This window comes from Rhododendron vialii, chromosome 2a (assembly GCF_030253575.1).
Source record: "Rhododendron vialii isolate Sample 1 chromosome 2a, ASM3025357v1".
NCBI classification, from domain to species: Eukaryota; Viridiplantae; Streptophyta; class Magnoliopsida; order Ericales; family Ericaceae; genus Rhododendron; species Rhododendron vialii.
Window position 1 is genome coordinate 33,784,617 of NC_080558.1, and position 27,153 is coordinate 33,811,769.

Consider the following 27,153-nt stretch of genomic DNA (forward strand, 5'->3'; position numbering starts at 1 on the left):
TATTTGCATACTAGTATAGCCAAATGGCCTTTGGCCACCTAGGCTCCTCTTCTAAGATTTTAATCTAACAACAATATTGACTTCGCCGATCATACCTTCAAAAATGGTTAAAATTGTCTTGTGGTTTTTCTTTGATTTGTTATGGCAAATATTGATGAGTGCAGCGACCGTAGTCTCAACCATTGTGAGGTATTTTGCTTAAATGCTTCTGGAGGCTACAATTGTTCTTGCCCCGATGGGTATCTCTCTTTTGATTATATTAATGCCAATGGTACTATAAGATATAATAGATGCCTGGAACTGCGGCCTAACAACGGCAATTCTCGTACCAAAGTGATTATTAGTGCAAGTAACCTTTCTTCCTGACTCTCATTGGCATATTTTAGGAAAAATTTCAAAAATCTCCTGAATTTTCAGAAACTTTACAAAAGAACACCTGGACTCTAACTAATGATAGAAAGACACTTGAATTTACTATTCCGTTAACAATTAAGCCCTCGTCATCCAATTCCGTCAATTTGTAACGGATGGAGCTAACGGAAGGTGTTAAACCTCCAATTTTTTTTTAACAAAAAATTTACTTTCAAAAATTTCTTTTATCTCTTTATTTTATTTTAAAAGTAAATAAATATGTAATAAAGTTCTTTTTTTTTACTATTTATTAAAAATTACTTTAACCCAATTTTTTTACTATTTATAAATAACTTTAATTCTCCTTTTTTTTTTTTTACTTTCAAATTTTACCTTTTCCTCTCTCTCTCTCTCTCTCTCTCTCTCTCTCTCTCTCTCTTTGTGTAGTGGCCTGGATAAATGGGGCTCTGTACCGACCCCGGAGACATTACCGAGGGCTCCGTACCAACCCCGAGGACATATTACCGAGGGCTCCGTACCGACCCTGGAGACATACCACCTAAGGCTCCGTACCGATCCTGGAGACAAATTACCGAGGGCACCCGAGGGCTCCGTACCGACCCCGGAGACATACCACCGAGGGCTCCATACCGACCCCCGAAACACAGCACCGAGGGCTCCCGAGCAAGCCTTCTGCGCCTAATGAGACACATCATCGAGAAGAATCCTCACGAAGAGCTGACCTGGCCATGTGCTCCGTAACCGCCTTATTCGGTGCATCATCTATGATGTCATCCGAGGCAGTTATCCGTGCGTGACCTCCACGCGCTAGCTTGGAAGCTAAGCAAACCAAGATCTATAAATATAAAGGGACTCTAACCTAAAGAGGTAGGTTATTCTACCCTAACCCTAGACCTAAACCTCTCTCCTTACATCTAACTTGATCGTCGGAGGGTCACTGGGCTTCCACAGCCCTAGTGACTTGTTGCAGGTCCAGCAGCGGAGGCATGGAGTAAACGGAGGAAGGAGCCAGAATCCTCTCACGATCAGGATCAGGATCCTAACAATTGGTGGAAAATGCCGACTTGATCGTCTGAAGCATGAAATAACACTGTTTATTGCACTGCTCATGTTCTTCCCGAGGCCTATTGTCGCACCCGTTTCGAATATTTGGTATTTTAATTCACTTATTTAATTAAATTATGCGTCACGGGGTTAAATTGCAAACATTAGAAGCGTGAGGGCTTGTGTGTGATTTGTGAATTGGAGCATGATAGCATGTGATCTTGTTGGCACACAATAATCTTCCCTAGAGTTTATCAAACTGGAGCACGTGTTCTATTTTCTTTTCTTCGTTGATACACGTAGAGAGAGAGAGAGAGAGAGAGAGAGAGAGACAGAGAGGAACGGCAGGAGGAAGAAGAGAAGAATAGGAGAAAACTTAGAGAAGATTTAGCTAGCCTTGAATTGAAGTTTAATTAGGTGAGTTTCATCTTCTTAAGTGCTGAAATTCATGTTTCCATGCTAGATTTCATGTTCTGCATCTAATATGCTCTGAATTGAAGCCATGGGAGAGGGTTTTTGAGGTTGAAATTGAGTTTTTATTTCAGAGAATTTGTGTATATGATGAACATGCATAACGGTGTTTGAACAAATTCATAATCTGTCCTGTTTTGACGAATTTATTCAAGGTACCTAGAAATCTTCTAAATTCTTGAAACAAATCCTGAAGGTTCATCTGTAAGTCTATTGCATCGTGTTAAAGTTTCAGAAAATAACTCAAAGTGTTCTGGCCTACAAAATTCGTGGACTGAACTGGTGTCTGATTCGCGTCTGTGCAGACAGCACATACACGTGTTGGAAAAATGGGCATAACTTCTTGCTCGGGTGTCGGTTTTACGCACCGTTTCTTGATTCTGAAACTAGACTTACATACCTTTCTGAACATGTAAGGTTTGTGCCTTAGTTACTTCTATGAAAACTCAGTTTCGGTTCTGAAGTTAATGGTTTGTTAACTCTGGAAATTTGGGCAGGTTTTGGAGCTATGTTATTCATCAATGTTGTCATAGTTAAATGTACTTACTGGCTATGGGTCCTTATGAGTCTTAAAGATTGTTGAGTTGGTGATGTTTTGGCGCAAGAATCATAGAAAAATATTAAGTGAACGATTTTTAGTGATCTTTCGATCACAGACAGTTCTGCTGAATTTCGTATTTTCTGCATCGACACATCTTGGAAAAATAGGCATATCTTTTAGCACGTGTATCGGATTTGCGAACCGGTTTTTGATTTGGAAACTAGATTCTTGTGCCTTGCAGAACATGTAGGGTTTGTACCTTAAAATTTCGTAGGTAAATACAGCTTTTGGTTCGAACTTGGCTGATCTGCAGAAACTGCAGATTTGTGTTTCTAATCGTGCATCTTCAGACGGTCATAACTTTGTCATCCGAAATCTATTTGGGACAAACTTTATATCGATATTGGTGTACTGGAAGTCTACTTTCAAATGGTGGTGGTTTCATGACCCAACTCTTATCCTATAAAATACTACAGTCATTTAAAGACAGGCTGGTTGTAGAATGTCTTGTCATTTTGGGAGTTTTCATGTGTGTTTTGGTTTATTTCTAGGCCTATGAGACGGACAAACTTGCATTCTTTGGGCATTGTTTAGTTCCTTATTAGTTATATATTTTTGTGTTGATCGTTTGTTGAACTCATTACTAATACGATTAAGCGTGTGGCTAGGTAACGAGCTGAGTAATCGGGAGGTGCCAAAACCATGATTTGGCATACTTCGGTCGACTCACAGGTGAGTGTGTTTGATATCTTATATCTTCAATAAGATGTTAACAAGTTGGTTGTGCATCATGCTATGGTTGGTTTAGTTACTGGCGTGCATGATTGGTGTATGTTGATTGTACCCGTATAAGGTTTGTGGAGTGAGTCACACCTTGTCGTGGGCCGTGCCGATCTATTTACGGTGAATGGGAGCTTGGTGTGCGGGACACAATACCTTGGGTACATGGGATGTGGCAGACGTGTCACTACATTTGTTGTGAACATAAATTGTAGTTGTTCGGTTAGTTGTTTATGTTGAGTTTTATTGGATTTATTCTATATCTTACACACTCCTGATTTTCCTTTGGATTGTCAGATAGCAGGGGTTCGTAGGTTGGTCCACTACCGGTCGGCGTTTTGGGGTTGGCTTTGAGGATGTTGATTGTGTCGGTGGTAGTGAGTTGTCTTGTATATATAATCGACTCGTTTTGTAAAGGATGTTTTGCACTTTAGTTTGCCAAGTATGTAAAGTTATGGGTATAACGTCGACTCTTTTAATAATATTAATGTTAAGTCTTCCGCTGGTTTATTCTGAGTTAATATCTGTTGTTAAGTGATTGTTTGGTTGGCGTTTGGGAATGCCACGTGGCCGCGCCGACTCGGGCCTACAATGGGTGTCGTTTTGCGGGGCGGGGCGTGACACCTATCTCCTTCCCGAGGCCGTCGACGCTCTTCCCGTCACGGCCACCAACCCTAGTGACTTATTGAAGGTTGAGCGGAGGACGCACGGAGCTGTAAGGAAGGAGCCAGGAGCAGAGCCCGAGTCGACTGATCCAAATCCGAACCCCGACACCCTCTTTTTATTTATTTATAGAAATTCGACCCTACACCACCAATCAACCCCACAACCAACCACCATAGCCCAAGCCCCAATTTCAGAAATTTAAAATTACTTTTAACCTTCTTTTTTAACCTTTCTTTTTTTCTTTTTACTTTCTTTTTTTCTTTTTGCTCTTTCTTTTTTAGTAGTAAAAAAATATGCAATAAAGTTTTTTTTTCTATTTATCAAAAATTACTTTAACCCCATTTCTAACTATTTACTAAAAACAGTTAAAAGTTAATTTTTGGAAGTAAAAATTAAAAAAAAAAGGAGGTTCAAAGTAATTTCAAATTTCTGAAATTGGGGCTAGGGTTTTGGCAGTTGGTTATGGGGTTGATTGATAGTGTGGGGTCGAATTTCTAAAAAAAAAAAGAAGAGAGAGAGAGAGAGAGAGAGAGAGAGAGAGAGGGAGGAGTAAAATTTGAAAGTAAAAAAAATGGGGTTATAGTAATTTTTGATAAAACATTATTGTATATTTATTTACTATTAAAAAAAGAAAGAGTTAAAAGTAATTTTTAAAAGTAAGAAAAAGAAGTAGGTTAACGCCTTCCGTTAGCTCCACCCATTACAAATTGACGGAATTGGACAACGGGGGCCTAATTATTAACGGAATGGTACGTTCATGTGTTTTTTGTCATTAATTAAAGTCCAGGTATTTTTTGTAAAATTTCTAAAAATTCAAGGACTTTTTTGAAATTTTCCCCATATTTTAAAAGTCCTACAACACTACTACAATTACGTTCACTTAGAAAATGCATTTAAATTTCAATAAAACTAAATTTGCCTTGCGTCTAATTTTATCGATTCTGTCTACTTTATATGGTACGTATAGACTTCCGGTTCTCTCATTTTGTATCTATTCTTTGACCAACCATCTCTCCCAAGGATTCCACATAAAATCCAGATTTTAACAATCTTCGCTTGATAGGGAGAAAAGGAAAAAAGTATGCATATTCGTTGAATCATTGAAGAACATTTAAATCAGATTGCCCTTTTCGAATGCCATAATAAACACATTTGTAGGGGCATTTACCCATAACTTGTTGGTTAGGTTGGACGGCTTATTGACATTTTTAGTCCCCAAAGTTTTACTCGCGTTCTGTTTTAGTCCTCAACCTACCAATTGCGTGAAATTGGTCCCCAACGTTTCAATTTTGCGTTTAAAAGGTTCCCAGCATTAACTCCGTAGCCTCTTTCCGTCAAAATGATAGGGAAAATTACCAATATCACCCTTTATATTTATAACTGTATATCAGTTAAGCCCCTACCCTAGTTCTATAAAGTTTATTTAAATCTTTTTCGCATTTGTTTATTTTGCATCATTTTTTTTGGATTATTGATTCATCAAGAATCCAAAAACTAAAAATTGCTCACGAAAGTAAATTTTTTTGAATAAGTTACGACAATAATCCACAAAGAATTGTCTTTTCCAGCCACAACTTACCTCCACTACTTGTAAGTCTCCCGACTAAAATTTCCCGACTAAACAACGTTTAGTCGGAAAATATAAGCCAATTACCGACTAAAAATTTGTAGTCGGTAAAATATACAACAATTGCCCACTAAATTAATTTGGTCGGCCAAAACATATATTTTAGTCGGTCATTGATAGAAATAATTCCGACTAAACTAAATTTAGTCGTTAATTTCTTCATTTGCCGACTAAATTTAAATTGAGTCGGGAAATATCATTTTTTCCAATTTAATAAAATAGAAAATTAATTCCGACTAAACTACATTTTGTCGGAAATTTATATAATTGCAGACTAAATTTCAAGTTAGTCGGGAAATATCATTTTTTCCAATTTAATAAAATAAAAAATTAATTCCGACTAAACTATATTTTGTCGGTAATTTCTTTATTTGCCGACTAAATTTCAAGTTAGTCGGGAAATATCCTTTTTTCCAATTTAATCTATATATATATATATATATATTTTTTTTTTTTTTTTTTTTGCCACGGCGATATACATCAGCGGGGGTTAGTGGGGGTGTTAGAGTTAGCACGGGGAGACCAGAAGCTATCCATAGCCCTGGTCCCCTAAAGGGCCTGCCCTCTGTGGGGCTCGAACCCAAGACCTTCCACAAAGGAGAGGCAATGACTGACTAACTGTACTAATGTAGAGACCCGTAAATTCATTTTATAATTTTGTTATTTTATAAATGAAAAAGTGGTGGATTAATGAGAATATTAAAGTTGGGGGTCAAAATGTGAGAAGTTAAAAGCCATGGGTGTTCGTGTGATTAGTGCATGTGTGTGCCGTGTATACCAGGAGAAATCCTTTTCTTTTTTCAATTTCATCTCATCACTCTCTCGTCTCTCGATCTCTCTCACTCTCTCACCCAATCACTCAAAACTCACAACAATCAAGCTTAATTCCATCGTCTACTAGTATATTCGAGCTTGTATCGTGTTGGACAAAGCTTGGTTCGGCGTATTGTTGCTTGATTTGGACTCCGGAAGCTAGGGTTTGCATAATCTTCTTGATTTCGGTTTGGATACTCGAGGTAGGGAATTCTACCTCTCTTTATATGTTATTTGGGTTCTCTTATGTCTTATTTGAGTATCTCCATGCTTTGTTTGAGCTGGTATTGATTGTTGTTTGGTCTGGATCAAAATCTGTTAACTGATGAAAAATCGCCAAATTTCGGATTCCTACCGGTAGGCCCGTCCTTTCTACAGGTAGAATGTTGTTGTGTTGCCTGAAAATTAGCTTCCTACCGGTAGAACTTTTCTCCTACCGGTAGCTTGTCTCAAATTTTTCCTCGTCCAAAATGGTGGCCTTTCTGATCAGTTATTGTACCGGTAGGATTTGTTCTCTACCGGTAGGATTATAAAAATTTCTTGAACCCTACCGGTACTATACCATTCTCTACCGGTAGAAGTCTTGCAAGCCAAAGCTGAGACTCCACTGTTTCCTGTTTCCACCGGTAGCCCAAGTTTCCCTACCGGTAGGCCACCTGTTAAACTCCAAAATTTCCTCTTTGCCTGTTGCCCATTCTTCTTTAAGCTTTGACTTGTCCATGGGCATACTTAATCACTTAAATGCATATAATAAGAAATCAGTTGGCACCACCTGTCTTGTGCAATTTGATGTACTTTGCATTTGTACGAAATGGTAAAGCTTGGGAATGATAAGAATGAGCTTCTTGCACGACACTTGTACGAACGGTACACTTGAACTTGTGAACGACGCGCGAACATTCAGGGCCCATCGACGGGTGGGTGCCTGGCAGGGGATTTCAGGGTCCCATAATTAGCCTGGCAGGAGCTTATGCTCATAATAATTTTTCAAGGCCTAACCTTCAAGGTGGGTGCTTGGCAGGGGATATCGGGGTCCCAAAATTAGCCCGGCAGGAGCTTCGGCTCAGACACACAAATGACACGACATGTTGAGACACGATTTGAACGGATATGATTTATGGGTTGAATAAAAGAAAAATTGGAGATTTTGGGACACTTGTACATGAAAATTGTGCTTCCTCCGTTGTCTCATGATCTTTTATCAGTCGTTCTTTCATCTCGCTCATTTGCATATAGAGTTTGCGTAGACTTTTCTACTGGGCTTGTGTAGCTCAAGCCCTATATTATTTTCAGGTGCTAACCCGGGACCATAGCTTGCATTGCTTGGCGTGCTTGGAGTGTGGACATTATTTTTGAAAGCTAACCGAAGGAGTTACTTATTCATCTTTGTAAACTTATTTTGAAAGATGTATTTGTAACTTAAATTGTAATTCTTTTGACTCGGAATATTGTAACCACTAATTCTCTTTCGAACTTCGCTCCTTATGTTAAATCTGGGGCCGTTGAGCCGATATTGTAATATTTTGGAACCGTGTGAACTTGGAAGTATTTGCTTTGGGAATGAGAATATAGTGATCTTTTGGGTACCGTACGGATATTTGTGAGTATTTTTATTATGTAAATCACTTATAATTATGTTTAAAATCGAGTACGTGACAACTTGGTATCAGAGCATAGGTTTAGAACACCTAGAGACCGTGGGGAGACGTTTTGTCTCATGGGTTCAAAATGTCGCGCCTTCTAACATAACTTGTGCATGCTTGTGTGACTAACATTCATGTGATTACGTGGCATTGCATTTTTCATTATCGTAGAGTGGTGTAGAGCTATTAACCCGTGTTGCGAAGTTGAGGGCTTCAACTCCATAGTTCTAATGTTGTGGTTAATAGTTTCTTTTGTATATCATGTAGTAAGATGCCTCCGAAGACGCGTGTCAGACGAGTTGGGGCTGGAACCCGGGGTGGTCGAGGCCGTGGTCGTGGCCGTGGGGTACCTCTTGAGGACGAGGTTAGTCAGCATGGGGAGAACCCAGGTGGGAATTTGGGGGCTGGGATCGGTCGAGGTGCAGGAGTACCTCAAGCTCAAAATCAGTTTGCTAGGGATCTCGTCGCAGCACTTACAGCTGCAAATCTTCTAAACCAAGCACCTAGGGAGAATGTTGAGGATCGAGCTATCGTGGCGATGCGAGAGTTTAGCCGTAGAAACCCTCCAGTGTTCGATGGGACTAGTAGCGACCCTTTGGTGGCGGACCATTGGCTAGCTCAGATTCGTAAGCTTTTTAGAGCTCTCAATATCACTGAAGACACCATCAGGGTAGGTATCGTGGCTGTGCAACTAGTTGGGGAGGCCGGTGAATGGTGGGAATCCGTTCTTGAAAGTAGGAAAGATGCAAGGAGAGCGGCAAGGACCGCAGCTCAAGTAGATGAGCCAGACATTGAGAATTTGACATGGGCTGAATTTGAGGCGTTATTTGAGGAGCAGTATTTTCCAGAAACTAGCCGTGACCAATTGAGGGACCAATTCGAAAAGTTAGAGCAAGGAAGCATGACCGTGTCGGAGTACGCACAAAAATTCCAATCTTTATCTCGCTTTGCGCCTGAGTTGGTGGCGACGGAAGAGAGGAAATGTAGACGCTTTGAGAAAGGACTGCACAACACCGTAAGGAGGATGGTAATGGTACAACGCAAGACAAAATACGCCGAGGTAGTTGAGTGTGCGAGGAGCATTGAGATACCGAAAGAGGCGCAACGTAATAGAGGGGTTTGGGAACCACGACAACCAACCGTGAACACGAGTTCTTCATCGGGGAGCTTTGGAAGCCAAGGGAGGAAAAGGACAAGGGAACCATCTCAGACACCGCAGGGTAGTTCGTCGAACTTTAGGCCGCCTTCTTCTTTGGGGATCCGGGGTGCTTTGTCCAGACCTTCAACTGTGTGCTACAAGTGTAATCAACCTGGACACGTTCGTGCTCAGTGTCCACGCCTCGGGGAAACTTGTTATATTTGTGGTAAAACGGATCATTTCGCAAGGAGTTGTCCTCAGGGGTCGGGAGCGCGCAGTGAGTCAGGTTCTGTGCAGCAGCCGGGAACGGGGCGTAATGTGGGCCAGCCGTTTAGGGGTACTCAGAGGCAGCAGCAGCCTTACTTTCGTCAGACTACGTCAGCTCAGAGTTCCGGGGTTGATAAGGGAGCGAGTTCTTCCGCGCCTGCTCAGGGTTCTGGTCAGAGAAGGGGTTTTATGCAGGGTCAGGGTACCCAGGGGCGAGTTTTCAACATCACTTCTGCTATCCCACCTACCACTTCTCAGGCTCCGGAAACTTCTGTTGTGAGGGGTACTTTTCTTTTGTTCAACTCATTTGCTAAAGTACTCTTTGATTCTGGAGCATCGCATTCTTTCATTGCTGCATCATTTGTGTGTACCTTGGAATTGGAATCGGACACTATTAGTCCTCCTTTGTTTGTCGAAACACCTCTAGGGGGTAGAACACCTCTTAACCGTATTTGTCGAGATTGTGAGTTGGTTATTCGTGATCATCGTTTCGTGTTCGACTTCATCGTTTTAGGAATGTCGGGGTTTGATCTTATCTTGGGGATGGATTGGCTATCCACGTTTCATGCTACTATCGATTGTCTCAAGCGTCGAGTTCGTATTTGTCCTCCCGAAGGTCCTTGCTTCGAATTCTTTGGGGAGCGTCGGGAACCATTGGAACCTTATTTATGTGGGCCTCGTGAGCTAGGGTCGGTTTATTCATTGTTGGCGAGTTTGACGTTAGATGAGGATGCCTTCATGCGTGGGGAGTTACCCTTAGTGGTTTGCGACTTCCCGGATGTATTCCCGGAAGAGTTACCTGGTTTACCTCCCGAGCGAGAGATTGAGTTCACCATTGATCTACTTCCTGGTACCGCTCCTATTTCCGTACCTCCATATCGTTTCGCACCCGCCGAATTGAGAGAGCTAAAGACTCAGTTACAAGAACTGGAGAACCTAGGATTCATTCGTCCAAGTACGTCTCCGTGGGGAGCACCGGCTCTTTTTGCGCAAAAGAAGGATGGTTCACTCCGTTTGTGTATTGACTACCGTAAGCTAAACCGAGTCACCATTAAGAACAAGTATCCCATGCCTAGAATCGATGATTTGTTCGACCAACTTCGGGGTGCCACTTGTTTTTCTAAAATCGACTTGAGGTCCGGTTATCACCAATTGAGGGTTCGTAGAGAGGACATCCCTAAAACCGCTTTCCGCACTCGTTATGGCCATTATGAGTTCGTTGTTATGCCTTTCGGACTAACAAACGCTCCAGCTACATTCATGGACTTGATGAATCGTATTTTTCGTGCTTATCTTGATCGCTTCGTCGTCGTCTTTGTGGATGATATTTTGATCTATTCGCCTACGGAGGAGGAACACCAAGCCCATCTCACCATTGTTCTTGAACTCTTGAGAGAGCACCAGCTATACGCTAAACTTAGTAAGTGTGAGTTTTGGTTATCCGAAGTTAAATTCTTAGGCCACGTGGTTTCGAAGGGTGGAGTGTCTGTTGATCCCGGAAAGATAGAGTCGATTATGAATTGGCAGCGACCAAAGAACGTATTCGAGATTCGAAGCTTCTTGGGTTTGGCTGGGTACTACCGCCGTTTCGTTTTAGACTTCTCTCGTTTAGCGGCACCACTGACTAGATTGACACGTAAGGGGACCCGATTCGTTTGGAGTGACTCGTGTGAGACAGCCTTTGAGGAGTTAAAGAAGCGATTGACTACCGCGCCGGTTTTGATTGTGCCCGACCGTGGAGTTGGCTACTCTGTGTATTGTGACGCGTCTAAGGAAGGGTTGGGATGCGTGTTGATGCAGGCGGGACGAGTGGTAGCGTATGGGTCACGACAGTTGAAAACACATGAGCGGAATTACCCGACACACGATCTAGAACTTGCAGCCGTCGTATTTGCTTTGAAAAGTTGGCGTCATTACTTGTATGGTGAGAAGTTTAAAGTCTTTTCCGATCATAAAAGTTTGAAATACTTATTCTCTCAAAAGGAACTTAACCTTCGTCAACGCCGTTGGATGGAGCATTTGGAGGATTATGACTTTGAATTACAATACCACCCGGGGAAAGCGAACGTTGTGGCTGACGCATTAAGTAGAAAACCGACACATCTAGCGAGCCTAGCGATTCATGAGTGGAAAGCAATGAACGACTTGGGCTCCTACGCCATGCACTTTGAGGAAGTTCGGGAAGGGGTCACGTTATGCAACTTGACGGTACAATCGACTTTATCGACGAGAGTGATTGAGGCCCAGCAACATGATGAGGAAGCAGAGGAACTCCGTACTAGATTCCTTAGTGGAAACGCTCAAGAAGGGTGGATGATTCACGCCGACCGAGGCTTACGCTATCAAGGAAAGTTGTTCGTACCCATTTCGTGTCGGGAAGAAATCTTGCGAGAGTTCCATCATTCTCCGTTAGCCGTTCACCCGGGAGGAACAAAAATGTATCATGACTTGCGTAGACAATTTTGGTGGTCCGGAATGAAGAGGGACGTTGTGATTTTCGTGTCCAAGTGTCTCACGTGCCAACAAGTGAAAGCCGAACATCAACGACCCGCGGGGGAATTGCAACCATTACCAGTGGCCGAGTGGAAGTGGGAGCATGTGACCATGGATTTCGTTACGGGTTTACCGAGATCGCCAAGGGGGCATGATGCTATTTGGGTAGTTGTGGACCGTTTGACTAAAACCGCTCATTTCCTACCCATTCAAGTCACCGATTCCGTTGATACGCTTAGCCGTTTGTATATTCGAGAGATCATTCGACTTCATGGGATTCCCGTGTCCATCGTGTCCGATCGAGATCCGAGATTTACCGCACGTTTTTGGCAGAGTTTACAAGCTGCTTTGGGCACTAATCTTCTATTTAGTACCGCGTATCATCCTCAAACCGATGGGCAATCCGAGAGAACGATTCAGATTTTGGAAGACATGCTTCGGGCTTGTGTGATGGATTTCCGGGGTAGTTGGGAGGACCACTTGCCATTAGTTGAGTTCGCGTACAACAATAGCTATCAATCTAGTATCGAAATGGCACCGTATGAGGCTTTGTATGGAAGACCGTGTCGATCGCCTGTGTGTTGGACCGAATTGGGAGAGGCTACGTTTGTAGGACCGGACATGATTAAGGAGACCTCCGAGAGCTTGAAAGTAATTCGTCAACGCCTTAAGGAAGCTCAAGAGAGAACGACCGAACAAGTGAAGGTGATTCGCCAAAGATTGTTAACCGCGCAAAGCCGACAAAAGAATTATGCCGATCGTCGTCGTCGCCCGTTGTCATTTGAAGAAGGGGATCATGTATTCCTCAAAGTATCGCCGCGTAGAGGTTTATCTCGTTTCGGGAAAAAGGGAAAGCTATCGCCGCGTTATATCGGGCCGTTCGACATCATTGAGAAAATTGGGGAGGTTGCGTATCGTTTGGCTTTGCCACCAAGGCTATCGGGTGTTCATGATGTGTTTCACGTGTCTATGTTGAGGAAGTACGAACCGGATCCGTCGCATGTGTTGGAATGGTCCGAACTCGAGTTAGAGGCCGATGCATCTTATGGGGAAGAACCGGTCCGTATCTTAGATTCGCGCGATCAAGTGTTGAGGGGTAAGACGATACCGTTAGTGCGAGTCTTATGGAGAAGTCTGGGTAACGAGGATCAAACTTGGGAACGAGAAGATGAGGTTAGAGAGAAGTATCCGCACTTGTTTCAGGCATAAATACCGACGTGAGTATCCGAGATTGAAGTATTTTAATGTTTAACATGTTGCATAATATTGGTGATTGAGACATTGCATGTATAAGTGGTGCATGACTTAGTGAGCACGTTTATTTGAATTTCGAGGACGAAATTTCTTTAAGGAGGGTAGGATGTAGAGACCCGTAAATTCATTTTATAATTTTGTTATTTTATAAATGAAAAAGTGGTGGATTAATGAGAATATTAAAGTTGGGGGTCAAAATGTGAGAAGTTAAAAGCCATGGGTGTTCGTGTGATTAGTGCATGTGTGTGCCGTGTATACCAGGAGAAATCCTTTTCTTTTTTCAATTTCATCTCATCACTCTCTCGTCTCTCGATCTCTCTCACTCTCTCACCCAATCACTCAAAACTCACAACAATCAAGCTTAATTCCATCGTCTACTAGTATATTCGAGCTTGTATCGTGTTGGACAAAGCTTGGTTCGGCGTATTGTTGCTTGATTTGGACTCCGGAAGCTAGGGTTTGCATAATCTTCTTGATTTCGGTTTGGATACTCGAGGTAGGGAATTCTACCTCTCTTTATATGTTATTTGGGTTCTCTTATGTCTTATTTGAGTATCTCCATGCTTTGTTTGAGCTGGTATTGATTGTTGTTTGGTCTGGATCAAAATCTGTTAACTGATGAAAAATCGCCAAATTTCGGATTCCTACCGGTAGGCCCGTCCTTTCTACAGGTAGAATGTTGTTGTGTTGCCTGAAAATTAGCTTCCTACCGGTAGAACTTTTCTCCTACCGGTAGCTTGTCTCAAATTTTTCCTCGTCCAAAATGGTGGCCTTTCTGATCAGTTATTGTACCGGTAGGATTTGTTCTCTACCGGTAGGATTATAAAAATTTCTTGAACCCTACCGGTACTATACCATTCTCTACCGGTAGAAGTCTTGCAAGCCAAAGCTGAGACTCCACTGTTTCCTGTTTCCACCGGTAGCCCAAGTTTCCCTACCGGTAGGCCACCTGTTAAACTCCAAAATTTCCTCTTTGCCTGTTGCCCATTCTTCTTTAAGCTTTGACTTGTCCATGGGCATACTTAATCACTTAAATGCATATAATAAGAAATCAGTTGGCACCACCTGTCTTGTGCAATTTGATGTACTTTGCATTTGTACGAAATGGTAAAGCTTGGGAATGATAAGAATGAGCTTCTTGCACGACACTTGTACGAACGGTACACTTGAACTTGTGAACGACGCGCGAACATTCAGGGCCCATCGACGGGTGGGTGCCTGGCAGGGGATTTCAGGGTCCCATAATTAGCCTGGCAGGAGCTTATGCTCATAATAATTTTTCAAGGCCTAACCTTCAAGGTGGGTGCTTGGCAGGGGATATCGGGGTCCCAAAATTAGCCCGGCAGGAGCTTCGGCTCAGACACACAAATGACACGACATGTTGAGACACGATTTGAACGGATATGATTTATGGGTTGAATAAAAGAAAAATTGGAGATTTTGGGACACTTGTACATGAAAATTGTGCTTCCTCCGTTGTCTCATGATCTTTTATCAGTCGTTCTTTCATCTCGCTCATTTGCATATAGAGTTTGCGTAGACTTTTCTACTGGGCTTGTGTAGCTCAAGCCCTATATTATTTTCAGGTGCTAACCCGGGACCATAGCTTGCATTGCTTGGCGTGCTTGGAGTGTGGACATTATTTTTGAAAGCTAACCGAAGGAGTTACTTATTCATCTTTGTAAACTTATTTTGAAAGATGTATTTGTAACTTAAATTGTAATTCTTTTGACTCGGAATATTGTAACCACTAATTCTCTTTCGAACTTCGCTCCTTATGTTAAATCTGGGGCCGTTGAGCCGATATTGTAATATTTTGGAACCGTGTGAACTTGGAAGTATTTGCTTTGGGAATGAGAATATAGTGATCTTTTGGGTACCGTACGGATATTTGTGAGTATTTTTATTATGTAAATCACTTATAATTATGTTTAAAATCGAGTACGTGACAACTAAGCAGTGGTTGTCAACCACCAAATATATTTTAGTTGGGTAATTTCATTTAATCCAGATTAAAAAATCAAACACATTGCCCAACTAATAGATTTAGTCATGGAATATCAACTTTTACCCCTTTTTAATAATTTAAAAGAAAGGAAATATTTATTCCATCATCCGATTACAATAGCCACAAGATCATGAAACAATATTGACGATCAAGATCGTTGATTTTCTTGCACTTGTTGAATTATTCATTCCCGTAAATTTGCGGCTCGATCAGGTTTAGAATATCCCTTTATCGATACGTGAAAAAAACCAAAAAAAAAATGTTATTAAATAAACAACGGATTTCAGATTATAGTTTACTTTATTTCTGTGTATTTTTTGATAATCCAATAATTTATTAATATTTTCCTTTTATTTAAGTAAAATAAGCTTTTAAAATATTTTATATGATTAAGAAATTTTGAATCAAAATTCAAACATGATAATATACCAATTACTACACATATACTAATATACACTGCGTTTCATCTAATAAATATTTTTAAAATAAAATACATTGAAAATAAATAAGAAAAAAAACTAGTTTTAAAAAAATAATCTCTATAGGGTTCAAACCCAAGTCCTTAGGGACTTGAGACACAGATCTCAAACCACCAAGGCCAACAATCTTTTTGTGCTTATAATTGGAACAAATAATATATATTATATAATTCTATTGTATAAAAATGGGCCTATTGTACGGTAGCCACACAATTGCGACACAAATATGACGATCCATACCGTTCATTTTGTTGTTCTTGGTGTTTTAATCACTTTCGCATATTTTCGGGTCTATAGGGTTTTGAAAGCCTTTTCATTGGGACGTAGATTCATTAATATGAAATTTTTTGTTATGTTCGATTAAGTATATAACGATAACCAATTTACTTCATTTTTTGCACGAATCATATAATCACTCCCACATAAAAAAGGTAGATGGTTCCTATTTTAAAAAAATATCTCGGGCGGCCCTCGAGTCATGCATTGTAGGACTTTAACGCCTTTGGAAGCACCAAATGTGTTTTCAATCACATAGTTTCCGACTTCTGATTATCACTTATTTAGGGGAAAATGATAAATTTGATAAGATCTTAAATCGTAACGGTTTAGATCGAATATTCAAAAAAATGAGTCTGTAGCTACCTTTCAAATCTATACATCCAACTTATTTGGTTCTAAACCAATGTATTCTGCTATAGTCCAATGTACGCTAGCCACATGATTGCGACACAACTATGACGATCCATACCGTTTATTTTGTTGTTCTTGGTGTTTCAATCACTGTCGCAAATTTTCGAGTCTATCGGGTTTTGGAAGCCCTTTCATCGGGACGTAGATTCATTAATATGAAATTTTTTGTTATGTGCGATCAATTATATAACGATAACCAATTTACTTTATTTTTTGCACGAATGATATAATCACTCCTACATAAAAAGTAGACAGTTTCAATTTTTTAAAAACAGCTCAGGCGGCCCTCAAGTGATGCATTATAGGACTTTAACACATTTCGAAGCACCGAATGTGATTCGATCATGTGATTTCCAACATCCGATTATCACCTATTTAGGGGAGAATGATAAATTTGATAAAATCTTAAATCGTAACGGTTTAGATCGAACATTCGAAAAAATGAGTCTGCAGCTACCTTTCAAATCTATATATCCAACTTATCTAGTTCTAAACCAATGTATTTCGCTATAGTCTAATGTACGCTAGCCACACGACTGCGACACAACTATGACGATCCATACCATTCATTTTGTTGTTCTTGGTGTTTCAATTACTCTTACAAATTTTCGAGTCTATTAGGTTTTGGAAGCCTTTTCATCAGGACGTAGATTCATTAATAGAATTTTTTTTTATGTGCGATCAAGTATAGAACGATAACCAATTTACTTTATTTTTTGCACGAATGATATAATCACTCCCACATAAAAAAGGTAGACGGTTCCGATTTTAAAAACATAACTCGGACAGCCCTCGAGTGATGCATTATAGGACTTTACGAGAATTTTTCTCTATTGATTACATATGGATTATGGTGCTACTGTTGCACATGATGTGTTTTTAGTATACCAAAAAAACGGTGGTCTTTCAAATACAACTGTTTTTAGTCCCCAAATTTTGGGCGGCATTTGGAACGCGCTAAAAAGGGCTCAAGGGCGGGAAATAATTTTTCCCCTTAGGTGAAACGACGTCGTTTCATTGTTTTTTGCCTTTTTCTTTTTTTGTTTAATCTTTTTTCTTGCTCTGTACTTTTCCCAGATCACTAGTTCACTACTTCCCCTCTTTTCCAAACCCAACGGTGGAGAGAGAGGGAGCGACCCAGTGGCGGAGAAATCAATCTTCCCCATATCGAGCTGCCCCAAATCAAGCGTCCCCGAGGTATCCTCGAAATCTCGTTACTGTCGATTGCTTGCTTTATCCTCGCATATACACGTGCACACACACGATATATGCACAGTGCGTAATAAGATCTCCTGTAGAGGGTGTCAACGAACGGCCTCCGATGGGCTTTCCTTTGGGCTCCCAACAGACCTACCAATTGGGGCTCGGGGTCAGAGTTCATGTCGATGATGATGACGAGCGGGATGAAGCCGTAGTGGGTAAACCTTGGCTTTATTCATGATCCAGTTCGTCCATTCCTTGATGGACTTGGCCGGCGACAGGTCCTCCGACGGCCTCGAGGAGCCCTTCGCCGCCTTGCCTTTTGCCTTCAGTGTAATCACCTTAGACGCCATAGAATTGATTCGAGTCAGCTCGAACTCCCTGCAATGTAACCCTTGTTTTTTTTTTTTTTTGTAGAAAAACGAGGGTTTGGTGGTGGTGGAGATTAATAGGACAACTTTCAGGATCTAAGGCCTCGTTTGGTTCTTCTTAAATTGTTTAGGCCTAGTTTCCCAAAAAATATAAAAAAGCTTGGTTTTTTTTTTTTGTGGTCATCATTCAGTTTTTTTTTCCGCATGCGTTAAAAAAATCATTCTTTAGCCCTATCTCCCTCTCTGCCAGCTTGTGTGGGTGTGTGTTGACCTTTCTGAAAATGCAGATTGATGATCTCAAGCATTGCATTTTTGCTGAGGTGCTTAAGCTATATTAAGGTATTGTCTCATCTATATAACTTTCAGGAGGATTATATTTTAATGTGCTTGCTTAATATAAGAGAAGCAAGGATAAGATTCAAATCAACACTGATTAAGGTTTTTTGTGCTTTGTTTGTTGTGGGTTTTAATTTGTATAGACTTTGGTCAATATACAGTTTTTTTTGTTTCTCTACTCTATAATGTTTCTTGTTTTGATTTGTATTAAACACTTCAGGTGGTCATACGTATAGTTCTAATGGATAAGTCTTGGATTCACATGAAGAATAGGCTAGACAACCCACATGGGGCAGAAAGTTTCATTGAGTTAAAAGGTTGTATCTTATCTACATGAGTGATTATACTTTATCTTATCTGCATGAATGATTATACTTGTCGGTGATTTGTAAATGACTTGTAGTATGTAGTATGTACACTAAGTTTTTGCAATTGTACTCTTCTGTCCGATTAAGAGTAAAGAATACTTAGTATGGAACCTCATAAGAGGTTTGAATGATTAGTAAAGCTAGTGGATAGATTTCTGATCTGTAAACCAAATGAAACATGACCCATGTATTAACACTGGTTTTTCAAATAACAGTCTTTGGGCCTTGCAAAATGGGAATATTTCCAGTTTCCCTTTACTAGATAGTAGGATTCGAGGAGCTAGGGCGGGGCAAGAATTTTTGGGCAGTTGGGTGGATCGACTAAGCCATATTTTAGTGTACAACAAATTAGATAGGCGTGTTTGGTGGTGAATTAGAAAAGGGCAGAAGCTAAGAATATAATGGAAGTTCTTAGGAAAACCTTTTACTAATATTCATGAGTCTTCTTATACCTATGTGCGACAAGTTCTTCAAGTCAGTAGGGTCTACCACATGCAGCTCCGCCCTTGTCGGTGCCAATAAGTAGTTTCTTAAGTACCATATATTTACAAACAGGCAGGGGTCACATGCTTATCATATATATCACAGCCGAGCTTCAACAATAGAAAGTGAACTCTTTTTGTTCTCAATTCTTCTGTCTAATGTTTTTACTGGGCATTTTAGTTGGAATTAGTTGGATCTAATTTGCTAATCAACTTGGCTTCTTTATTTGATGTTGTATATTCCTCTCCTTAGTCCATGTTCTCATTAAGAAGTTGCAAGGAAAAAAGTCCTATAACAACTGTAATTGAATGTAACAGCTGTAATTGAATGATAAGTTTACTCATCTCCTATTAGTTTACCACCATGACGGGTGGTTTTCGTCAATAGAAATTCGTTTGGGTGGTGGGGTGACTGGGGGGAGAGTATGTTGATATATATACATGGGGATCAAGGATGTTCATGTAAATAATTATGAGAGAATGCTTCTAAGAGGAACCTTGATGGCCATCCCTGGATACACTTCCTCTGTTTGGGTAGGTGAAGGTGATGGAAAATTCGGATTAAATGATCTCTTTCAATGCTGGGAACACTGACCATAACTAAGCTTATATCTTCAAATCTTTCCTATTGTGTTTTCATCAACATGCTCCTCTAGTTGTCTTGAATTACCCGATCTTTCTGTTCCCACATTGGGTTGGGCCATGTTGCACATTCTAATCTTATAGTTATTTCTATATGCATAATTATGTCAAGATAATTTTAAGTTTTCGTTTTGCCTTCTAATTAGTAAATATTTACCATGTTCATGCTTTGTGCAATGAGATACACTAGTTCATAAATACTAATGATAGATTGTTCTTTTTTTTTGGTTTTTTTTGCAGGGACGATGTTTTAATGGAGTATTGTGCAGGATGTTGGTTATTGACTATGAAGATCGAAGTTGGATTTTGGTTGTGGACGTGCTTGGATTTTTTTTGTTATTCGTTTGCATGTTGAAGTTGAGTGTCCACGGGGTTTGGATACATTTTGTTACTGAGCTTGGATTTTTTTATTTTACTCCCGTGGTGGACGTGTTGTTATTTTGCACTCTAGGAATTTGGATAAAAATTGTTTTTTAATTATTTGGTGGACACCTCTCTATTTATGAAAGTTTATTTATTTCTTGGAATTTTTATTTTGTATTAATTTTGTGGATTTAATGATTGTTGACTAAAATTTACCGGCGGGAATAATAATGTGGAAAAAATTTGTAGGGAATTTTGGAATGACAAATTGGTATGGAACATTTCCCAACTAACGTTTAGTCGACAATAGACTACAAATTAGTTGATTCAAAATGACATTTACCGACTAAACTTTTAGTTGGTGATAATTAAAACACATTTCCAGACTAAACAATTAGTTGGCAAAAAGGTATCACATTCCCCGACTAAACAATTAGTCGGCCAATAGGATAAACATTCCCCGACTAAATCATTAGTCGGCAAATAGGTTACACATCCCCGACTAAACAATTAGTCGGCCAATATTAACACATTCTCCGACTAAAAAGTTAGTCGGCAAATGGACTAATCTTTACCGACTAAACTTTTTTTAGTCGGCAAAGGCCCTCTTCCACCGACTAATGTGCCGACCAAATTTTTTAGTCGAGGAAGACTTTTGCCGACTAAAATGCCTACTATTGCCGACTAAACCGTTAGTCGGGAATGGTGTTTTTTCTTATAGTGTACCGCCGCAATCACCCAACGACTTTGCCAATTCAACTTGTCCCATAGGCACCCATTCAAGTCACCACCTCATTGAACCCATAACCGTCAAAGTTTGACTCCACCGTTATCGCGACATTGCCCTGCCCCCTTGCCCTCATCCATTGCTTTATTAATTGTTGTGTGTGTGTACATGTATATACAGTAAAATGGGTTATTTATGTTATTTTTCTTGTGGTATATACATAGATATTTATAAGGAGTTAGAAAGTAAATAAACATACATACGCGCATAAAAAAAGAATGCACATATATTAAGGCCTATTTTTGAGAAATCAAAAGGCTGGATTACTGTTTCGTCTTTATTTAAAAAAATTTAATTTTTACTTTTTCATTTAATTTTCATGGATTATTGATTTGTCTCAAAAAAAGGAATCTAAAAAGTAAAAAATTAAGATAATCTTCTTTATAAAGTTCATAAAAAAATCAACCAATAATTTGCAAAAAATTTTCAAAATTTTGTCTTTATTCCAAAAAAAAAAATAGTTTGGTTAATAAGTTTTTAAATCCGAAACCCTAATTTTAGATTTCTCTTGTCGAGATAAATGAATAAAGTCTAGGTCACAGTACGAGAACCTATTATTATCCTACCTCTTATTACTTGGTGTTCTATACCCCTTTCCACGAAAAGTGGATGCAAAACTAAAAACGAAAAAAAAAATTGAACAAAGACAAAAAAGTAATCCAGCTTTTTGATTTTTGCCTTCATTTATGTGGGTTCTATGAGGTGGTCACTTGAATGGGTGGCTATGGTACAAGTTGTGAAGTGGCAAAGGCGGTGAGTGATCGTGGCGGTAAGTGACTTACGAGCGGTGGTGGCCGAAACAGACAATTTTTTTTGGATTATTGTCATAATTTATTCAAAAAAAATTACTTTTGAAAATAATTTTTAGTTTTTGGATTCCTCTCTTTGAGACAAATCAATAATTCAAAAAAAAAAAGGCAAAACAAACAAATGCAAATTGAATAAATTTTATAGATATAGGGTAGGGGCTAACTGATGGTATGTTTCAACTCGGTTCCATTAATTAAACCCAGAGAAAATTAGGTTTCTGATTTCTAAATACGAAAATGATACTCACACAACCGTTATGTGTGTTGTGTAATCAATTCTGACCGTTCAGATGTGTTTTGATGCTCTAGATTTTAAAAAAATTCTTCCAATGAAAAGTTTAACTCTTCCAAGCAAAAGTTTGAACGAATCTTGACCATTTATTACAATAATGGACGGATGAAGATTGGTTGTGCTTGATGTTTTGCACAACCGTTGTGCATGTAGCATCTTTGAAATAAATATTAGGTGGTGCTTTGATAAGTTAATTTCTGTTTTGCCAATCAAAAAAAAAGTTGATTTCTATTTTGTAATGGTTACATGGTCATTAGAGCATGTACACCAACACTAGGTAAAATACCTACTCAAAAAGATACGATTTCTACTTTACCTATCCATTTTTCCCTTCCCCACATTCCCCACACAGCATATTTATAATTTTCCCTCTATCAATTAAATATTACTAGATAATAATACAAACACAGTATGTATGTGTGTCTATATATATATATATACTGCAAACCATATATATTGCAAACCTGAGATCGCAATCCAGGTTGCCGGAATCGGAAGCGGACGGTCCCGACCCACGCCTTTCTCCGTTGAACGCTTGATTCAGGCGAACAGTAGAGACAGAAACCCAGCCTCTCTTCGTTCGAGAGAAAACCAAATCGCCGGACCTAGCTTTTCTATTTCTTTGTAAAGTCAGCTAAATGAGCCTTACTATTTTGTTCACCTTCGGCAGGTACTTTCTCAAGTCTTGGAGCATTAATTCTACTAATTTGTATGTGGTGGTTGTACCGAGAAGTCAATAGAAGAAAGGAAGCAAAGCTGAAGGAAAAATTCTTCAAACGAAATGGTGGTTTGTTATTACAGCAGCAGTTATCATCAGACCAGGGTAATCTTGAGACAACCAAGTTATTCACATCGAAGGAGTTAGAGAAGGCGACAGACAATTACAATGCTAATCGAATCCTCGGCCAGGGAGGCCAAGGGACTGTTTACAAGGGGATGTTAACAGATGGGAGAATCTTAGCGATTAAAAAGTCAAAAGCATTGGATGAAGGCAAACATGAGCCGTTTATCAATGAGGTGGTCATTTTATCCCGAATAAACATAAGAAATATTGTTAAGCTATTTGGATGTTGTTTGGAGACAGAAGTTCCTATGCTGGTTTATGAATTCATCCCTAATGGAAACCTTTCCCAGTGTCTCCACGACCCAAATGAAGAATTTCCTCTTACTTGGGATTTGCGATTACGGATCGCTACAGAAATTGCAGGAGCTCTATTTTACCTTCACTCATTAGCTTCCATACCCATCTACCATCGAGACATCAAGTCCGCAAACATACTCTTGGATGAAAAATTCAGAGCAAAAGTCTCCGATTTTGGCATTTCAAGGTCAATTTCTGTTGATAACACTCACTTGACCACGGCAGTGCAGGGTACCTTCGGCTACTTGGATCCGGAGTACTTCCAGTCCAGCCAATTCACAGAAAAGAGCGATGTTTACAGCTTTGGGGTGTACTTGTTGAGCTCCTTACTGGAAAAAAAACCGATTTTGTCAGGCAAGTCTAATGAAGGGGGAAGCCTAACAGCATACTTCCTATTGACAATGAAGGAGAACTGGTTGTATGATATTCTCGATGCTCGAGTAGTGAAAGAGGGTGGAGAAAAAGAGATTTTGAGAGTCGCTAATATTGCGAAAAGATGCTTGTGCTTGAATGGAAGCAGCAGGCCAACAATGAAAGAGGTGGTAATGGATCGAGTTGGATGGGATCAGAATGTCAAATGGGGCAACCGCCACTGTTAAACAAAGTTGTGATAACGTAGAGTATGCAACAGAGGATGACCTAACTGGACCTCAGGAGGCTGTTTCTACTTCAACAGGTTCATCTTATTGCGCAATGGATATCGAATTACCTCTGTTGCTTGACAGATCCTCTAGCTCACTGTGAGTCCTACACATGATTAAGTGTTGGTAATCATAATATCTGTTGTTTTTGAGGTGTTTTGTACCATACTCTACAATCTTATTTGGATGGTCTTTTGTTTTGTTATTGCAAGACCATCCAAATAATTCATCTTGAATCGTCAAAACATTAATTTTCGGACACTAGGAGGGAACGTTTTGTTCTTGTTTACTTTTCTGCAACGTGTGGTTGCTGATTGCTCCAACATGCCGTCTCGATAATAATCAGTCATACCATCAGAAATCCATAATAATCAGTCATACCATCAGAAATCCATTGGCAATTCATATATATATATATATATATATATATATATATATATATATATATATATATATATATATCAGGGCGGTTCCAGGGACACTTAAAAAAATCCTTAAAAAAACACTCAAAATCTTAATCTCATAGTTTCCGATCAAATTTTGATGATCCGAACCATTCAATGTGCTCAGAACGTGATTTTAAGGGTGCTTGCAAGAAACTGGCAAAAAAACTAACCGGGAAGGGCTTGATTTGAGCAGTCTTTTATTGGACCGTTCAATAAAGTTCAATAAAAAACTGTTCGGATGAAGCCCTTCCCGGTCTTTTTTTTTGCTGATTTCTCGCATGGACCCTTAAAATCACGTTCTGATCACATTGAGCGGCTCGGATCATCAAAATTCGATCGGAAACTATGAAGTATTTTTTTAAGTGTTTTCGGAACCGCCCCGTATATATATATATATATATATATATATATATATAGAGAGAGAGAGAGAGAGAGAGAGAGAGAGAGAGAGAGAGAGAGAGAGAGAGAGATTTGGTAATTCAGATGTTTCAAATCATCTTATCGTTGTGGCTAACTGACCGCGTCATTCCATGTCAAAAATATATTTATACAATCGAGAATTAACTACTACTCCGTAGAATAGTGGTCAAGACCGAGTATCGTTCCAACAGAGACAGTATGGCTGAGTTACGATAAATTCGATTAATTTTTAGATTAATTCGGGCAAAGGAAATTTGGTTGTTTGAATTTGGATAGTTTATCAAATCTAAGAGAATAAATTAAATGGAAAGTTTATAACGATTGGAGAGAAAATCTAGGGTTCGAATCCACCTTGACCGCGTAACTTCAACATGCATAGGTAAGATTAATTATTCGAATAAGAAGGGATTATTGTGAGGGCTTGCAAACCCTAGCAATAATCGTCAAGAAAATTATTGAGTTGTTAAAAGACATAAATTATCTCATAGCACAAATCGTCTCAGGAGTACGGTCTGGCCGCCTAACGGCACGGCCCGTCTTACGAGTATAATCTATCTCAGATTTCCAACTACAATCGATGAAAACCATTGTATAACTCGTATTTGAAAGCATGCATACAAATACTCAATAGATTAAAACTATCAAAATCATTCCATTCAATTGAAACGGAAAAGGTTCTTAGTTATTCAATCGATCCGAATAATAAACCTAAAATCCATACATAAAATAGAGTTACTTGGTACGAGGTTTCATCTTCCCTTAGACAAGAGTTTAGCCGGCCATCGAAAGAAGTGAATCGAATGATATTGGATTGATCTCCATGTTGTCTTTTTTCTGCCGCTGCCACGATGCCCACGGCCAATCCTTAATTCCCCGTTCAAGTTCCAACCAAAAAGCTGCTGCCGAAGTTGGTGGTTTTTATTGTAGAAATAGGGTTTTAAGAATTAATTACATAAGAGCCCTCTGGACTTTGTGTAATTGTAGATCAACCATGCAACTTTAAGACAATCTACACTTAGAACCCAAACTTCTTTTTTAGATCTTCTTTTTATCCGATATTTTGGGCAATGAGCTCGATCAACCTATAAACAAAATCAAAGTAAAATAAACATTAGATAACAAATATAAATGACTAACAAGTGTAGTTTGGACGGCCAAAATATCAACATTTTGGTACTTATCACACCCCTCAACTTATACTTTGCTAGTCCCTAGCAAACCAAAACAAATGCAACTAATGAAAACAAATTAAAATGGATAGATCTTTGAAACCCCCGGGTGGCCCCGGTAGGATGAGTTTAGTCTCGTAAAAGTGCGAGGGTTATCAGCAGTGAACACCCACAAACACGAGGAACCTTTCAATACAAAGAACACAACCTGTCATGCATTCATCGACATATCAAGTAGAGGACACAAAGCTACCACAAAGATATAGCAAGGCAGACATAGTTCTGAGTGCTAACAATTCAAGAAATAAATTGTGGCACTTAAGCTTAGCGTGTGTGAATACGGGCCTCAATTACATATGAACAATAACCAACCACTCTCTCTGGACCGAGCCTCAACTTCAATTCTCACCGTGTCATGCACTCACAAATGAAATCACTCGAAACAAGGTGCATTATGAACTCTCGAGTGCGCGGTTTGGAGGTTATGTAAATGGAAAGCAAAGTATTCCGCACACTATGACACGAAAAGAATGCTTTATATAGTGGACACACAATCTCATGAACAAAATGCCAAGCATTGGAACTCTTCACCATCAATCCTCACCCCAACACCCCTAAGATCAAACAGGACTTTATTCAAGGTCATAGCATTAGGGATGGGATAATGTATCAAGGCTAGGGTAAAAAAATAGATTCAAGTGTGAGAGAATAGGCGAGTATTTCAACTAAACGGAGCAAATATGCAATGTGTACCCCGCTAACATTAATTCAACTCCACCTTATCGCTTCTTCTAATCCTTCAACATCTTTCAGTCACGAAGCAACCATTCCTCTTTTTTTTCAACTTATCGGTGCCCCTTTTTCTCTTCCTTTTTTTTGTATCTTTTTTTTTTCGTTTCTTTTTTTTAAGGGACACCAACAATTCAAGCGCAAAATTCAATAATCTACCAAAAAATTAACCTTTACATTCTCGCCTTTCTCCAAACACAATATGGAAGGTGGAGCTAACCAAGAAAAGGCAAAATCTGTAAGGCTCAATGTGGCTCGCAAGGGATAAATGTGAACACAAAGGAACGAACTGGCCCAAATATCAAGAAAGTGCCTATAATCCTCTCCCAGGGGTGTAACATCCATGTGACAAACCAAAACCAAAGGATATTGTTATGCATTCAAGTTCCAATACTTGGCGACCAAAGATGATGAGATTGACAACAAATGTGTTTCTTTCCATGACAAACAAAGAGTTTAATTGGCACCATTCCAATAAAAGATAAGGCTCAAAAGCTCACAAGGGTATAAGTCTCCACTAATCATAGCCTTTAAGAACAGTCAAATCACAGCTCAAAAACAATCAAGGCTCGACATGCAATGTGCAAAAATGCTAAAACAAAAGTGCCAGC

At 39.5% G+C, this 27,153-nt stretch overlaps 2 protein-coding genes across 3 annotated transcripts in view; both read left to right on the forward strand.

Annotated features, from left to right (window-relative positions):
- The window catches only part of LOC131317457 (wall-associated receptor kinase-like 8), a 72,753-nt gene that overhangs the window by 988 nt on the left and 44,612 nt on the right, over window positions 1-27,153 (forward strand). The gene's annotated exons all lie outside the window — the stretch shown is intronic.
- Window positions 215-23,876, forward strand: LOC131312627 (wall-associated receptor kinase-like 1). Of its 2 annotated transcripts, none has more exons than XM_058340522.1 (2): window positions 215-239; window positions 22,607-23,876. In XM_058340522.1, the coding sequence occupies exons 1-2, from the start codon at window positions 236-238 to the stop codon at window positions 23,674-23,676; spliced, it is 1,074 nt and encodes a 357-aa protein (XP_058196505.1). In that variant the 5' UTR covers window positions 215-235; the 3' UTR covers window positions 23,677-23,876. The 2 variants fall into 2 exon arrangements, with proteins under 2 accessions (XP_058196505.1, XP_058196513.1); XM_058340530.1 differs by having other exon boundaries at window positions 217-349; window positions 22,607-23,875.